The sequence below is a fragment of the Lactuca serriola genome, chromosome 3 (assembly GCF_051521515.1).
Source record: "Lactuca serriola cultivar US96UC23 chromosome 3, Lser_US96UC23_V15, whole genome shotgun sequence".
In the NCBI taxonomy this organism is placed as follows: Eukaryota; Viridiplantae; Streptophyta; class Magnoliopsida; order Asterales; family Asteraceae; genus Lactuca; species Lactuca serriola.
This window is the reverse complement of record NC_136410.1, coordinates 99049497-99067465: the sequence shown is the minus strand read 5'-3', so window position 1 is coordinate 99067465 and position 17969 is coordinate 99049497. Positions and strand designations below refer to the sequence as shown.

General features: G+C 32.4%; 1 protein-coding gene across 1 annotated transcript; it reads right to left on the bottom strand.

The window, feature by feature from the left end:
- Nucleotides 1-714: 714 nt before the first annotated feature.
- Nucleotides 715-10946, bottom strand: LOC145092933 (protein PIN-LIKES 7-like). Its single transcript, XM_079030929.1, has 11 exons — nucleotides 10799-10946; nucleotides 3423-3863; nucleotides 3220-3299; nucleotides 3005-3129; nucleotides 2648-2769; nucleotides 2371-2556; nucleotides 1848-1961; nucleotides 1655-1755; nucleotides 1496-1548; nucleotides 1231-1416; nucleotides 715-1037 (listed from the first exon to the last, which is right to left on the bottom strand). Exons 2-11 carry the CDS (start codon nucleotides 3555-3557, stop codon nucleotides 913-915), a joined length of 1227 nt encoding a protein of 408 aa, XP_078887055.1. The 5' UTR covers nucleotides 3558-3863; nucleotides 10799-10946; the 3' UTR covers nucleotides 715-912.
- Nucleotides 10947-17969: the final 7023 nt, after the last annotated feature.

The following is a 17969-nucleotide window of genomic DNA, read 5'->3' as shown; positions in this document are numbered from 1 at the left end:
ATACTTCTTATATGTGCCCTTAGGACACATATTAGAAAATCCCTTTATTAAAATAGGTCGTTGATCTTTTTATATACAATAACCAACACTTGTAACTTTATATTGATTTACATGATATATAATCTAAATAACTGTGCAAATAGCACATGTTAACGGTAGTTTAACTATATGAGATGTTGATGAGATACAAGTGTACATATATGTAAACTGTTCAAAAACAAAAAAATTGTTGGTGTTGGCAGATCCAACTTAAAAATTTGTTCAATAAATTTATTAAAAAGTTTTAGTTTTGGTCTATATAGTTTTCTTCTGCAATTTTGGTGCATATTGTTTATTGTTATAATGATTATGGTACATTGAATAAAAATAAAAATAATGTTGGTATTGTCCCATCCCTATTATACGACAAACATCAAAACTTCACACTTTAATTGTTCAAAATCAAACAATTCTTTTGATAATATTAATCTTATCTTTATTCAAGGGAGTTCACATTTTTTTTTGTTCAATTTTGATCGATAGTTGTCGACAAAGATGGTTTCCAAATCAATCTCAAATTTAGAAGTTATCTATTTGATAATGAATTACCCAAAATAGAAAAATATAAAAGTTGTTATCTTCAATTTTTGTTTTTCAATTTGATCAACTTAAAAAAGAATAAATCTTACAATATGTTGATTGGTATATTCTTTGCTACGTATTAAACAATTACAATTCAAAAACTACATAAATGATCTTTTTGCTTTGAATCTTCAAGAGTTGATGTTTTTTTAAGTAAAGCAAAAAACTAGAAACTTATTTTTGGAACCACAAACATCCAATAATTGAGCAAAATTTTGTAGAAATTACAAAATAAATTTTTAAGATCCTATGAATTGAGTCGACCAAAGCCTAAAAATGATTTTTCAAGTTTCAAGTCAAGATCCACATGAAGACCGTTGACCATCCAGTAAGTGCAAATGCTGCGAAAACGTAAGTCCACATCGTCAGCACCGAACACTCCTCTTGTGCAACATTGAATAATTGTGTCATTGTACCTACATACATACACATGATGCAAGATTTAAATGAAATTTATTCAATGAATTTTTTGTAATTCTCTAATGCATACTTTTCATATGATAAAAGATTTAAATGCATGCACAATTTTTTGTTACACACATAATAATTCAATGAATGTGCAAATATCAAATGTCTAAAAAATCCATGTTGCTTCAAAGAAAGGCTTACTGATATTCATGGCAGGTGGCACAACAAACTGGATCATGAGTACAAAACTAAAAAGAGGATCAGATGGAAGTAATCCTAAAGCAGCAGCACCTTTAACAACTCCAATTGCAATTACAGGAAGAATCAAGTATCGGATCACAATAATTGTGATGATGGTAACATATCTTATGTTTGAATTTCTCAAACCTGTAAAAAATAATCAACAAAGAATTTACAATCCAAAAACATATAACTTAGTTTAATTTCTTTCATTTTTTTTCCGTACCTTGTATCAAATTTCCTCCTAATATAAGTGTGATACAAGGTATTGTTCCATCCCTAAATTATCAAAAAAAAGTTGGTAAGAAGCTATATATACTCAGAATGATGTGACATTAACCCATAAATATAAGATTTAATAATTATGACTTATAAAAAATCATACCCGAGTAACGCGATAGAGTCCTGGATCACTCGTAATGGAGCCTCATCACCAATCAATAGCTTTTTCAGCCATGGAACTGCACCGAAAATGAATCCTGCAATCTGATAATAACGTGTAATTGAAAAAAATATATTTTATAACAATTAAAATATATAACATGAGTTGATATACATAAAAATAATTAAAAACTTACAGCACCAATTGTTGGAGGTGCTAATAGCTCTTCCAACATATTTTGTAAAGTTTCTATCAGCTTAGAGGAAGACCCTTCTTTTCTCTCATTGTTGGCAAGATCTTTGTACACCATCTACAAATAAATAGATTATATATAAGATTTATTTAAGAGTTATTAACAAAAATGATTTTATACAGTATAAGTGTTAGGGGTGAGCATTTGGACCGAACCAGACCGGTTTTACATAAATTAGTGGACCTTGCACCGGACCTGTTTAGGCTTACCAGGTCAAGATCTGATTCCTGGTTCTTGGACGTAAAAGTGAGCATTTGGACTGGCTCTTGGACCGAACCTGTTTTACAGAAATTGATGACCTTGGACCGGACATATGTGACATTATTTGTTGGTCATTTTCTTAAAGTTCATAAAATTGTAATTATGTAATAACTACTAATATGGGAGATCCTAATGTGGTCATTTTTTTGTGGATAACTCTTTCTTTAATATGTTAAACAACAAATAATCATTTTTTGAAACTCACAGTTGGATTTTCTGGATCAACGTCCGCTTGACCTTCATTTAATAAGAGATGACTTGTTTCGTTTGCATTGAAGTCTTTGTTTATATCCTTGATCAATAAATCCTCCTCCTTTTTCATTTCATTGTACTTCACAGCTGAGTTTCTAATTAATTGGTATGTATATGTCCATATATAGAAACAACCCGCCTACAGAAATTTAAATCCACATCATTTAATTAAATTAAAATGCAATTATCACAAGAAGCAAGTAATTTAAAAAGAAAAAATAAAGACTTACTGCCATGGAAAATGATGTATATGAGAGTCCATTAGCTTTACAAACGTTACCATCTCCAAAAGGACTTCCACTTTGAGTGCAGATTGCCGGAATGATTATTAAAAGGATGTTTCCCAAGTTGCCTAAAAAATAAATAATTATCAATACGTAATAGTTAACGGACTATTTTTGCCATTTTTGTATACTTAAGGGAGTGTTTTTATTATTACTACTCTAGTCTAGAGAGTCTTTTTCTTGTTTGTACATACTTATGTTACGACTTTGTCATTTTACTCCTTTATGTATAAGGGACTATTGTTGTATTTTATGTATAGTTTAGGGACCATTGTTGTCATGTATGCATGTTTGGTAGCTTACCAGTTGAACACATGGCAATGATTAGGCCCTCCATATGTGCTGCTGGTTTAATTAGTTTTACTGCTATCCATCCCAATATTCCTCCACACAAAAATGTTAATCCAATATTTATAGGCATAAACCACCTAAAACAATCCAGAATTACAATATTTATATATAGAAAATTAATTAATTAGCTAATAAATTATTTATGTAACAAAACATGTTACATATACCATGAGATTATGTCTTGAAATGTGACACTTTCGGCAAGACTTGCAAAAACAAGAGATGGTGTGAAAGCCACAAACACAATCTGCATACATTATTAATTGAATTGTTAGGATAAATACGTTATTAATATAATTTTAATGTATGAATTCATGTATCAGACTTTATTTATTAAAAAAAATCAATAGAACAAATAAAAAAAAAATACCTTATTAAGAGAGCGACGAGTGTCGTTGGAAAGAAGATTGAAGTGATCTGTAGCCATTAAAGCTCCTATGACACTCACTATTAAGACTTGAACTATTGGCATTGATGCGACCCCGAAGAGTGTCCAAAAGCCCATTTTTATAAATTTCTTTTTGATGAATTGATTTAATCTTGATATTTGTTATGTGATGAGATGTTGATGTTGTCGTTTGTCTTTTATACGTGTGCGTAAGGGGCTTTATAAATTATAAAAGAAAAGAAATACCAGTCTACACTTGGTGTCTATTGATATTATTTTTGTTAAAAACAATAGGGATTTAATGGTCTTTTTACATACAAAAGACACGTATTTCTCGTATTTGTACTTCGTGAAACATACATAACACTCCCATAGTTCCACCTTTTTAACCCTTTTTTTTTTTTTTTCTGTTTCTTGATTTTCCTGTGAAAATGAATAGTGAAATGATTAGATTTGTGGGTTGTTTTTAACAAAACGGCGTGAAGGGAGAGCGAAAAAGTGTAATGAACGTGGGAAGAGGGATGAGAAAAGTGTGGTATATATCATATACGTGTGTGAAAGGAAGATAATCTTGTCCTTTTTTTACTAGAGTAAATTACAGTTTTACTCCCTCATTATATCAATTTCTTACAGTTCCCCCCTCATTATATCTAATCAATATTGGTCATAAAATTGCGTTCTTGTAAACTTTTCTTTTTTAATATTGCTCATAAGTTTGAGATTCTTGCAATCTTGGTCCTTAAGTATAACTGAGTTTTCAATCTTGGTCCCTTAGATATAGTTATTTACTCGGATGGAGAATAAAACCTTTCATAAAATAACAAATAAGGACTAAATTTGCAAGTGAAAACTTTGATACTTATAATTGAGAAAATTAAATATACCCACGAACCAAAAATAAAATTTACAACGTTTCCTATTTAAACTAGGACCATTTCTTATAAAAAGACAACTTATGTTACATATAAATAATCTTATAAAAAGACAACTTATGGTACATACAAGGGAAAATGACTTTTTGTGCAGGTAATAAATTAATATTTTTTTTTATATACTTTCTTATTTTTTATACATAATTTATCATTAAATTCATCTGAATTTTTCAAAACTATGATTTTGCCCGCATATTGTAGGTTAATATATTTTATGTATATGATTTGTCATTAATTTTTTTTATACATGATTTACCATTAAATTATATTTTAATTATCTTCTTCGGCCAACATCATCCATTTTTCCACCTCCCACCGCCAACATCCACTTCCAATAACAAATATCACCCTCATTCAACACCACAAACATCCACCTCTAGCAACAAACACCATTTTACATCATTGAACGGAGGTGGTTACATGTGGCCCATGATTCAAGGGGAGAGAGAGAGAGAGAGAGAGAGAGAGAGAGGTTTTCAAAAAATTATAGGAGAAAGAGAGAAGCATGGAAGGGTGTGAGCATCGGTAGTAGGGATGTCGGTGGTAGTAAAGAGAAGGGATGAGAGTGTGTTTTCACCGGAGATGGGCAAGAAAAAACTCTATACTTTGCAATGTTTTTTTTTTAACAACATGTCAAATTATGATTTCTTTCGTTTTTGGAATTGTATTGGCTGAAGAAAGATGATTAGAAAATTGATGATATTGAAAAAGATGAAAGTGGCTAATATGTACAAAAGTTAGTTAAATATTAAATTACGTACACAAATATAAATTTTACGGTGTTTCTTTGAACCCAAAATATGAGTTTAATAATAGTTTTGAACAGATAAATCGGTTAGACTTGCAATAGCCGCTTAACATAATATTTTTTGAACAATAAATGTTAGTTTAATAGTAAATCATATATAAAATATAAAAAATGATTAAATATATACAAAAATGGTAATTAATACCCTACAAAATCATTTTTCCTACCAATAATATCCTGAGGTTGTTCCAAACATATTTTGGTCTCATAACAAAAGAGGAAAAAAGACCCTTAAAATACACAAATTTTATCAACTATTTTTATATTAACTTAATAATTGAAAATAAAATTATTTATAATAGCTTCTAAATATAACATTTTCGATTATAAAAACCTATATACTTAAAGCAAAATACTTCTTCTAGCTTTTTGAGATGCAAAATCACTAATAATATCTTCAAAATCGATCATGACTAACATTATATTAAGACAAAACTTCAAAAATGGTCCTTGTGGTTTTCGAAAATATCAAGTTTAGTCCCTAAGTTCAAAAAACCTCACAGATGATCCCTGTGGTTTCAAAACTTTTAACATTTGGTCCTTCCGGCTTACTCCGTTAGCATTTAGCCGTTAAGTAAGGGACATTTTTGTCATTTCACTACCCAGGGACCATTTATGAGGTTTTCTATTACTTTTTTTTAGAAAAAATAAATAAATAAATAAAATTTAATTTGCAAGGGGTCCCACCCTCTCTCTCTCTCTCTCTCTCTCTCTCTCTCTCTCTCTCTCGATCGATCGATCGAAAAGAAGCTAAACCATCTGGATCGTCATTTACTCTACCTAAGTCGCCTCTCTCCTGTCTGTACTCCTTCTTCTCCCCTAGATTTCCCTCTTCTCCAATGATTTCTCTCTACGTAGTTACTTCTCTCTACCATCACCAGCTTCATCTATTTCTTCTAGCTCTTTATGAGTTGCGGTAAACACTAAGCTTTAGACAACATCTGAACATTGACGACCGTCGCCTCCTTTCAGATACCTCTTCTTATCAGCTACCACAACAGTGCCATCAAAATCAAATGATTGGTTCCTATTGAAATCGATGGATGAAGATCCTAACCTGGTGAGCTTGTATTGACGAAGCTCGCAGATGCAGAACTTTTAGAGGAAGGCGACAATGGAGATGATGCTTTCGATTTAGGTCAAATATTTCACACAGAGCTTGAATATAGGTTTCAATTTTAGATTTTGATTTGGGCTTACCAATTTAGGTTAAATTCTGGTGATTTTTTCTCCTATTTTGGTGGTGTTGGAGAAATAGAGAACATGAGGGTGATGGGTGAGGGAGGCTATTTTATTTTTTCTAATGGGAGCAATTTATCGGATTTTTCGGCGAGTTTCGACGTGACCCAGTTCGTGAAATCTAAGAAGGATTCGGAGAAAGGAGAACCAATCTGGGGTCGAAAAATCAAGAGCATTTCTATTTCGAATTCCAGCAATGGTGGTGGGACTGAGTTGACTCGAGTGAGTTATGGATCAGTGGTGGGGTTTGTCGTCGTACCTCCTTGTCGACCTTCTTGGTGTTGCAAATCTTGCAAGAGTGACATCTTTCAGATGATGTTGAGGCTTATATCGGGTATAATTGTGAGAGAGACAGAGCAACAATTGTGGTGGTTGGTGGTCTGAAAATTATAATAGCGATGGTGGTGCTTCACCACCAGTAGGTGTGGGTCTGACTGGAAGGAGAAAGAGTGCAGATCTGGGTTTTTTTCCGCTTTGATTCTTCATCCCTAGAGAGAGAGAGAGGGGGGCAGAGAGAGGGGGGTAGGACCCTTTAATATTAAATTATTATTAGACAAAACTTAAAAAATGGTCCCTGTGGTAGTGAAATGACAAAATTGCCCTTCACTTAACGGCCAAAAGCTAACGGAGTTAGCAATAAGGACCATTTGTTAAAAGTTTTGAAACCACAGGGACCATCTGTGAGGTTTTTTGAACTTAGGAACTAAACTTGATATTTTCGAAAACCACAGGGACCATTTTTGAAGTTTTGTCTTATATTAATAAAGTCTGTAAAATTTTTGGGTCTGGGTCTGAGCCCGCATCGTTCACCGTTTGTTGAATACCTTTCATACATTTTCTTAAATAATGATAAATTTATTAAAATATTATTAGTTTCATTAAATATAAATATGTTAACATTTAATATGAATAGAAAAAAAAATGTGGAGAATATTTAAGTTTTTATGGGTAGGAGAAGAATATAAAAGAATTTTTAATTGTCTTAACTAATACGCATAGTAACTCTTAAAAGAGACAAAACGTACATATCTTATAACCCAAATAAATTTTACAAATCTATTTTACTTTGTGTTTTATGCTATTAAAAATAATAGACACGTTTAGATTGAAATAAAAATATTTTTCTAGTGCGACACAGAACAAAATGCTAAGCAAAGCATACTATTATGGTTGGCCGTGTAAAATATAATGTATATATCAAGATCCAAATATTATTATAAAAATCATTACATATTTCTAATGTACCTCAAAACAACAATTTATATTATAACAAAATAACAAATGAAGTACAGCTTGCTGTTTTTGTGGTCCATAAAAAAGAATAAATATATTAGAGGTAACGACAACAAAAACATAGTACTAAAAAAATTAAAATTATACCCCTATAATTAATTAAACCTTTTTGCATTGTAGTTTTTTACATGAATTTTAAATTTAACATAATAAATTAAAATCATTTTTCTCAAATGTCATGTTTTCATTGAATATAACACATATAACACATGTTATTTTTAGAATTTTTAGAATATTTTTCTAGTTGCATGTTGTTGTGTTTTCCATTTTTTTAAATTTAAAATTCATATTTTCTGAAGATTTGTATATGTAAAATAGATAATTATATTAAATTTCAGAATAAATGATCGATAACCGTCTTTTTCTAAGGATTTATATATATATATATATATATATATATATATATATATATATATATATATATATTGAATTATTTATTTTATTCATTATATCTTTTGTATTTATTTAAAAATATTATTAAAAAAATATATGTTTAAAACTTTATATTAAATTTTTATTTTTATATTAAATCTTATATATAATTCAATTTTCAAACTCTTTTCTAGTTTTTATTTTCAAGGGGGGGGGGATGATATTACAAAAGAAGTGCTTTATATGAGTAGATTTATCAGAAAATAATAATAAGCTACAACTTTTTCTTGGAATCTTTTATTTTAGAAATTTGGTGTTACTAGACGAGTTGATACAGACATCCAGAAATAATTGATCATAATAATTGATCGAAGTAACATGCAAAGTTGTAGAAAAATACGCAATTTGTTATTTTTATATGTATTTATATATTTTTTAAAAGTAAAAACTTGATACAGAACGAAAGTATTTATGTTTGTCAAAACCAAAATGAACTTAAAAAAATCTGTGAATAGCTGGTATAATTTGTGAACTTGATTTTAAACATGGATTAAAGTAATTGTGTTGACTAATCGTATCCAATCGAGTTAGTATTTCAAATCCTATAAAACACAAATTTAATTTGTTTTGTAAAAGTATCTTCTTTTCAACACGCTTTATCACTAACCAAAAATCCCCTTTAGTTCAATGTATATTTGAATCCCTTTTCCAAATATCCCCTTTTGTTCAATGTATTAAGAGTACAATCGATAGAACTTTAAAGAATATATAATCATTGATTAAACGTATTCTAAGTATATTAGGAAATTTTATTATTTTTATGACAACAATTTAATAAATAGTTGTAATATTCAAAACTATTAAACAAAAATATTAAATTTTTATATAACTTCTAGTACATGACAAGCATCAATTGCATAGGGGAGACCAGTTGGTTAAGCCTACCTCTATATAAGTCAAATACTCAAATGTCATATGTTACTTGAACCATCACACACACACACACACACATATATATATATATATATATATATATATATATATATATATATATATATATATATATATATATATATATATATATATATAGATAGAGAGAGAGAGAGAGAGTTAGGTTCAAATGTTTTCACTATCTATTGTGTGCCTCTATGATTGATTTTAGACCAATTATTTTAGTTATTTTAAAAAAGTAATTAATGTTTATTAAATGCTGAAGATTTAATTAATACCTATTATATTTTCAACAAGTAATATGCATTAATTACTTTTTTAAAATAACTTAAATGATTGGTCTAGAATCAGTCATACATGCACACAATAGATAGTGAAAACAAAATAACCTATCCTATATATATATATATATATATATATATATATATATATATATATATATATATATATATATATATATATTTTCGTTCTGAGAATTTGAGAGGTAAGCTACTAAAATTACCGGGTTTTAGTTTACCAATTGTATAATATTGATAACTTATGCGAGTATAATTGTCAATTTAATTAAAAAAAAACATTTTTAATGATTTAGATAAAGAAATCTATTTTGACATCCTAAAAAAATTAATGGACAAACTAAAAGAAAAAGATTCATGATCATGAGGGTGACTCAATAATGTTAACTTAATTAAAGTTAAAATATGAAAATCGATTATCGATCATTATTTCATATGCAAAAAAAGACAATCAATTACCAAAAGATTTGCATCTACTTCGTTATTTTAAGGAATATGCGGGATCCAGTGCATGTATAGTCTGGAGTTTGATTTGCTTCATTAATTAAATAAAAGTAAACATGTAACGACAAGGGTTGTCCATGCACGTGAATCATCAAATCTAAATCTACCTCCTTTTTTTGAACGAATATTTAGTTGAATTTAGTTGTACACTATAAGCTTTTAAAATGTGTTAGATTATATATATAAACAAAAGATAAATACTTTTAAAAACTATTTGAAATAGCCTTTGGGATATTAGCTTTTTTTTTTTTTTTTTAAACTACTAAAACTCTTAAAAACTACTTGAGCCACAGCCTTTTGGTTATCGATCCTTATTCATTATTATACTAGTTTTTTGGATGATTGTATTTAGAGATTTATCTTTTTCGATTTACATATGAATAATCGTCAACTTTGACTTAATTAGGATACTATAAAAACATTGATTAGAGCATCATAATACTTTTAAAATTCTTGATTATCAGTAAAAGACTAAAAGTACTTGATAATTGTTAACAATTTATGGTTAGCATTTACTAAATATGAGAACGACATATACAAATACTCATACTAAAAAGATCATATAAAATTAGAAATATATAATAAAAAGGAATAATGTTTTTTTTTGGTTAATAATAAGGTTATTACCGAGTTCAATTACGAAATACCGGAATTAGTTAAAATACTAAATAATTTAGATATCAAAATGTAAATAATTAATCGAATCAAATAAAATAGAAAGAAACAATCTCTGTTGATTCTCCGATTCCTACCAAATCGTAATCTCCGAGATAACAGATTTCATAATACGTTCATTTAATTCATAACTCCGATATTACAGGATTCTATCTAAATGAGATGAAAGATAGAATCAAATAATTGAAACTATACGAACTCAAACAATAACAATGAATCTACATGTTGTAAACTTAATCAACGAATAATTAAAAAAAAAAAAAAAGGTAGAATATGAAAATGACGAACCTGGATGAATGAGATGAAAAGCAATTGAATGTTGTAAATGTGTGAAATTGTGGGATTATGTATTATATAATATAACAATTTGAGTTGATTTCTTATGATATGATAGAAGGAAAAGAAGCTGCACATTTTTTTTGGTATATAAAGAAGAAACCAACCAGGGAGAGAGGAAGGGGAGAATTAGGGATGGTGGAAATGATGTGTTGTGGAAAGCTGTATTTCACCTCCACCACTACAAGACAAAATATGGAGTTTTGAATACGTATACGTATACGTATATTTTCCCCAAAATTTTGACTAATTTCCCTTGCTTTTTCCTTTTTCTTTTCTTAATTTGAGGGAGGCTTTGTTAAGATATTAATGTGTCTTGAAAATCCTTATAAAGATAGACAATCTCCGATTTTTTAGCATTGTCGATCAATATGTATCATGTCCCATTATCAATATATAAAATTTTATTTTTTATAAACTTATCTTAGTGTTTATAAATCTCTTGAATATTTATAAATGGGTCTCATATCTGGATTCATTTATGTAATTTATCATTGACAAAATTACAAAAATGGTCCTTGAGGTTTGACAAAAGTCATAAAGTTAGTCCTTGCTAATTTTTTTGATGCAAAATGATCCTTGTGGTTTGCAAAACTTGTAAAGATGACCCTTTTACTAACACCGTTAGTATTCAGCCGTTAGGGACTGAATCTGTAAGGATATTTTTGTCTTTTTCAAATATAAAGGGACTGAATTCATGAAATTTGATAAACCATAAGGACCATTTTTGAAGTTTGTTTGAAAAAAGTGAAATAATTAGCTGAAAGAAGAGGTATGTATTTTTATGTATTTATTTTACATAAAATATATTTTTTATGTCTTTAAAAAATACGTTTTCGTATAAAAAATATGTTTTCGTAAAGTATATTCTTCATGTCTTTGAAATAATAATAATTAACACTAGTTATGACATAAGAAAATGTATAAATTCTTTTCGGGCGTTAATTCTAAAACCAACCGAAAAAATGGTTTTAGAACTAGCGACCCAAAATAATTTATACATTTTTTATGTCATAGTATTCATTAAACCGACAACGTGCATATAGAGAACGTCCAAATCTGACATCATAAGAGAAATTTATAATTTTTCGAAGTTTCAGCGTAGCAGTATACAACTCATAAATCGAATTTTATATCGGTCAATTTTTATACAAAATGATCTAAATGAGAATTGAAGATCTCATTAATGGGGGTTCAATGATAAAAAGACAGTCGAAAACGGAGTCCGTATATAGAAGTTTTGAATTTTACACGGTTGTTAACAGTGTAATCTTCTCAGACTATTAAATTTAAAACCGTTCAAAAATTAGCCAATGGGGTCAAAAGAAAACTTGTAGATCTTGTCAATACCTATGCGCGGATATAAAGAACATCAAAATGGATCTCGTATGTGAAAGGTATGAATTTTTTTTAAATTGGCAGTTTTACCTGCGTCCTGCGCCACATGTCAACACCAGATGAAGCCTTGGTGCCTACGCAAGACTCACGACGTGAGAGGCTTGTCTCATGACATGAGAGGCCTCTGGACAACCTATAAATAGAGCTGAAATTCACTCATTTCATCACACCTTTCAACTCCATTCTCTCTCAAGCCCCCCAAGGTCCTAAGAACTTTTCTCTAGCACCTCCTAGGTTTTAGTAGCGAGTCCCGGAGCACCAGAAATCCCCGAGAAGAAGAGCTTTCGGATCAGAAGTTCTGCCCGTGCAGAGTCCGATTCCTTGCTAAACCCCCTTGTTAGTGAGTTATGTTTATCATACTTTAAGTATAACTTATGTTTAAGTTCATTATCGTTATTATGAACCTATAAACAAGATTTATCAGTGATTCCAATTCGTTATAACGATTAATCTACTTACGGGGATGATGTCTAGGGTGTGATTTAGTGAGGTGTTTAAAGTGAGATTTCCAAATAGTATACTTCGTATACCAAACGAACCCTACCTCCAATATGATCCTACCTGGTTGTTCCTTACTTGATAGATCATGAAGTAGACTTTGAGTTAATGATGAATCTAGACTAATAATTAGTTGCAATAAATAATAAACTAAGACGTAGTAATAATGACACTAGGTTATGTCAAAGGAAAAGACAATTGCTAGAAGCGAAGCACCGCCCGAATTTCGAGTCGTCACTTTAACAAGTGAGTGCATAGTTACTTTTATCTTACACATAGATATGACGTATTTAATATTAATACATGCTATATGTACTTATTATTTGTATTCATGATATCTATGTTAGATGGACGATTTATATATGTTTTACGTGCTTTAAATTGTATATGTATTTTTATACCTATAAATATTCAGTAAAGGTAGATGAATGATGAGAGATAAAAGATTATATAAATTAACATTGGCAGTTAGGGACTTAGTGCCCTATAGATGAACATTGATAGTTGCGCCACAACCTGTAGGTATTTTTGAACTACGTGTTCATCAGATGTATTCTAAAAATCCTGACACTTGCGCCTAAAGGATAATATTGGTAGTTGTGCCTAATAGATAACATCAAAATCCTGGCCGTTGCACCTAAAGGATAATATTGGCTGCTATGCCTAACAGATAACATCTTAATCCTGACAGCTGCACCCAAAGGATAATATTAGCAGTTGTGCCTAATAGATAACACCGACAACTATGGACTTAGTGCATGTTAGATTATAACATCCCCCTCTGGCACGTATCACAATATTGTCCGCTTTGGGCCACTCGGCACGAGGACTTCCCAGGGGGTCACCCATCCTGGTACTACTCCCACCCGAGCACGCTTAACTGCAGAGTTCTTATGGGATCTGCTGCCCTCACGGCTTTAAAACGCGTTGTGATAGGGAAGGTATCCACACCCCTTATAAGGAATGCTTAGTTCTCCTTCCCAGCCGATGTGGGATCAGATCTAACCTAATTGTGATAGGGAAGGTATCCACACCCCTTAATCCTGACAGCTGCACCTAAAGGATAATATTAGCAGTTGTGCCTAATAGATAACACCGACAACTATGGACTTAGTACATTTTAGATAAACCCTAGCAGCGATGGACTTCATGCCCATTCCTTAGGATAATTCTTAGGAATAAATATTGAGGAATAGATGTGTAACGCTCTAACAATTCCAACCAATTTAAACTTTTCAAAAACAACCCAATTTCATAAAGTTATTACAAAAAGGTTTTCAATACATTTATTATCAGAGTATTTCCTAATACCACATCATAAACACATAGAACATGAGGAGCGGTACGATCACGCCTTTTCCTTGCCACGGTCTCCTGAAGTACCTGAAACATTTAAACCACAACTGTAAGCCCGAAAGCTTAGTGAGATACCCCCAAAATACCAACCACATATACCATAGACATAACATGCCATATCGCAACAGAACGCAGAACAGCCATACACTTCGGGTCTACTGTGTGACTGGTCCGCCGAACCGGGCCTACAGTCCACCTGGTCCACCATCCGAGTCATATACCTCGAGTCTACGGTGTGATTGGTCCACCCGCACCGGACCTTCAATCCACCTGGTCCACTCTCCGAGCCTCGGCACATCTGGTCCGCCCTCTTGGGGCCTACAGTCTATCCGGACCGCTCGTTGGGCCTTCGAAATAACCGGTCCGCCCTGGGTATGTTGGCCTATAGCACAAAGCAGGACCCGCCTCAACCCAAACCCAGTCAAACAACCATGTGCACATAAACATATAATCATATAACAATTCACAACAAATCAACCAATCTAGCAGATCACATACATAGCACATCCCTACCAGGATTCCGACCTAACCGGTCACTAGCATAGCATCATCCTATAAACCAGGATACTGACCCTAACCAGGTCTCTAACGTATACCATCCTAATTACCAGGATGCAAACATATCAAAGCAATAACATAACAAACAACTACCCGGATTTCCATCCAATAAAGGGTCGGCCTTGGTGCCGTAGACCCTGTCGATATAGTGAGGATAACTCACCTTGCAACTGCCAAAACTCTGAACTGAAGAAGCAAATTCCTGAACCAACGCCTCACCAAGAATCCCGAACTAACCAAAGTAGCAAAATAACCATTAGCTCAAGCACAATATCCTTCCAAGGGTAAATTGACCATTTTACCCTTAACGCAAACTGGTCCATGACTAAGGCCCAACACCAGAATATGAAGGGTCCAACACTAGGTAAGCTTCTCAAGCCCACTAGTGACCCACTAATGGCCCAATTTGCTATATTGGGCCCAATCCCTTAATGAGCCTCATCTTAAGCCCATAATATATTCCTTGGTCCATATAATATGATTTCTGATGGCCCACTAAGGCCCAAATACCCAAACATGCCCCAAACCACGACCCAAAAACTCATGATCCATGCAGACAAAGTACGCGGCCCCCCCCATGTACGCTAAGCGTACCGGTAGAATGGTGAGTACGCTGGGCGTACATCACTTTATGCGGGGCGTAAACTCGCTGAACTAAAAGTCCTCATAAGTCCTTAATGGTTTAAGCTCTTAAGCCCAAACTTCAGATCCATCGACCAAACATGCCTAGGATCCATAAAGTCTCAAACTTTATCACTTGGGACGTCCATAAAGCTCTTAACTCAAGGTCTTAATCCATTAAGACCCACTTATATCATACATGAGACAACCAAAGCCAATGGGACCTCATTTTTCTTGCTCAAGACCTCTCCTAAGGTCTGAAAGGACAGTTAATCTCGACTAACTCACATCATGCATCATTTTGGGGTTTGTGGGACAAGAAATGATGTCAAAACTTCATAAAACCAAGATCCACACAAAATAAATGTCAAGCAAGAGACTTTATACCTCAAAAGAGCTCCAGAAGATGATGCCTCTCCAGATCTATGAGCTCCAGCCACCCCACTCCTTCTTTGACAATTTTCTATTCCTTCTTCTTGGCTCTCCTTTGCTAAAACAAGCTTTCCAAGGTCAAACACACCCAATAATGGAGGTGGGACGGCTATCTAGGGTTTTCTGAGGGTAAGAGAGTGTTTATGGAGGCTAGGGTTGGAACCATAATGTTCCTTATATAATGGCTCACCCTCAAATTAGGGTTTAAAGACTTTGGACGTACGCTGGGCGTACGCCCCCAACACCTGCGTTCATTTACCCGATTACGCTGGGCGTACCCATGCGTGTCCCATTCTCATGCATGGTCTTCCTCATCAACTTTTCCCATTAAGGGCTATAGATGTCAATATCTTCAAAATGTCATAACTCCTTTATTCTGAGCCCGTTCCCAACGAACTTTATATCCACACGAAGGTGGCGAGAAGCCCTATGCTTCTATCAACATACACCGGTCTGAAACCTTCTCGAATAAAACCCATTTCCCATAAAAGACCAAAACGCCCTTACTCTTGATCCCGGGGATCCATGAATAATTACTCTTAGAACGGGGCATTACAAGATGATTCTTAGGGAAGATACTTAAGAATAAAGAAGATAATGGGTAATTAGGTTAACTGTTTGATAATTAAACATAATAATTATATTATTGTGGATTGAAAACCCCATGTACTCACCAGGTTTCCCAACTTGACCCACTCAGCTTATTTGTATCACAAGTATCGATGCGAAGATAATTACACTGAGAGATTAAAAGAGATGTAAATTATTAGTGTAAATGAATGCAAGGTCTGTTTATGCTTATGTTTCGGTATTGACGATGACATCTCAATGTTTTAATACAAATAAAATACATTTTTTCGGAAATGCTTTGATAATATATTTATCATATTTTTGGGAACAAATTCTGCAATAATATTCTTCAAGAAGGATACTCTGACTTTTAGATAATCATAAACAAATTCGTCTTTTTTGGCCGTGAAATCGGGGATGTCACACACACACACACACTCTCATGTTATTTTGTGAAACCACCCTACCATATATTTATCTCTCTTCCCTTTTTGCATGAGGTTTTAAGTCAATTTCTTGCAGGTTGGATCTGATTTTAGAATAGTTTCTTGGTGGTGGTGACTAGTAGACATGGGTGGTTATGGTGGTGAATAGTGATAATGAGACCATGCGGTACACCTTTTACCGCATACCGCGGTATAGTGTGGTATGTGGTAAACATCGCACCCACACCCCCCTCCCCCAAAAAAGTGTGGTATGCATACATTGTGTTACAATTTTACCGCACGGGAAAAAAGCACCCCTTCAAATGTTGTACTTCATGCATAAAAATATGTATTATGGTGGGTGTGGTAAGGTATGGTATGACACCAACCAATTTTGTGGGGTGAGACAAAAAATAATTAACACGACATTGTAAAAATATGATAAATGTGGTATGACATCTACCATGGGCGGATCCACAATAGATCCCGGGGTATCCCAGGATGCCCTTCAAAAAAAATTTTGTACTGTATTTTTTTTTATAAAAATTTCATTTTAGTTATTGTATATATACACAATATTAATATGTTTAGCGAGATATCAAAAAAACTTGTGGTTGGTTCAGATGGTTAACGCGTTAGGGAGTGTGTTTGTGGAGGTTGTAAGTTTAAATCTTCTTTCAAACATATATTTTCTTTTATTTTCGTAGCTCATTTTATATAACTTTATACGGATTATACCTATTATATTATGATGTTGTGAAAAATTAAATGCAAGTAGTGAGTTGTCCAAGTGGTAAAGTGTTGAACTTTTAACTTTGAGGTCCCTATTTCCAATCTTGGCTCTTACATGAGTGTATTATATTTTGTTTATCAGTTTTTCAACTTGTTTTTTAAAATTCTAAAATTATTCTACATCGGTTATAACATGAAACGTAGCTCCTATATATCTGTTGTATAAGCAACATAAACTTCTCAATTCTCAACAAGTTAAACTTTCGAATGGGTTTGAGTTTAAACTTGAAACAGAGTTTGGACAACCAAGAAACTGAACCCATCAGTTTGGGATACCTATTTACTTTGACCATGACTCCACCACTGATACCTACCATCCTGAGAGGTGGTGTTTGTTGTTAGAGGTGGGTGGTGACGTTGTGAGATGGACAAAATTAGCCGCAATTAGCAGTGTTAGTCGGAGAAAATAAATGAAACATAGTTTAATAGTAAATCATATACAATCTTTTTTAATGGTAAATCATGTATAAAAA

Bases quoted from the DNA above. Each gene is read 5' to 3' on its own strand.
- LOC145092933 (XM_079030929.1), bottom strand. From the start codon at position 3,557: ATGGGCTTTTGGACACTCTTCGGGGTCGCATCAATGCCAATAGTTCAA. The intron at 1,962-2,370 runs GTGAGTTTCAAA...ATTTATTTGTAG, and splicing joins TTGATCCAGAAAATCCAACT to ATGGTGTACAAAGATCTTGC. The intron at 1,756-1,847 runs GTAAGTTTTTAA...CGTTATTATCAG, and splicing joins CACCTCCAACAATTGGTGCT to ATTGCAGGATTCATTTTCGG.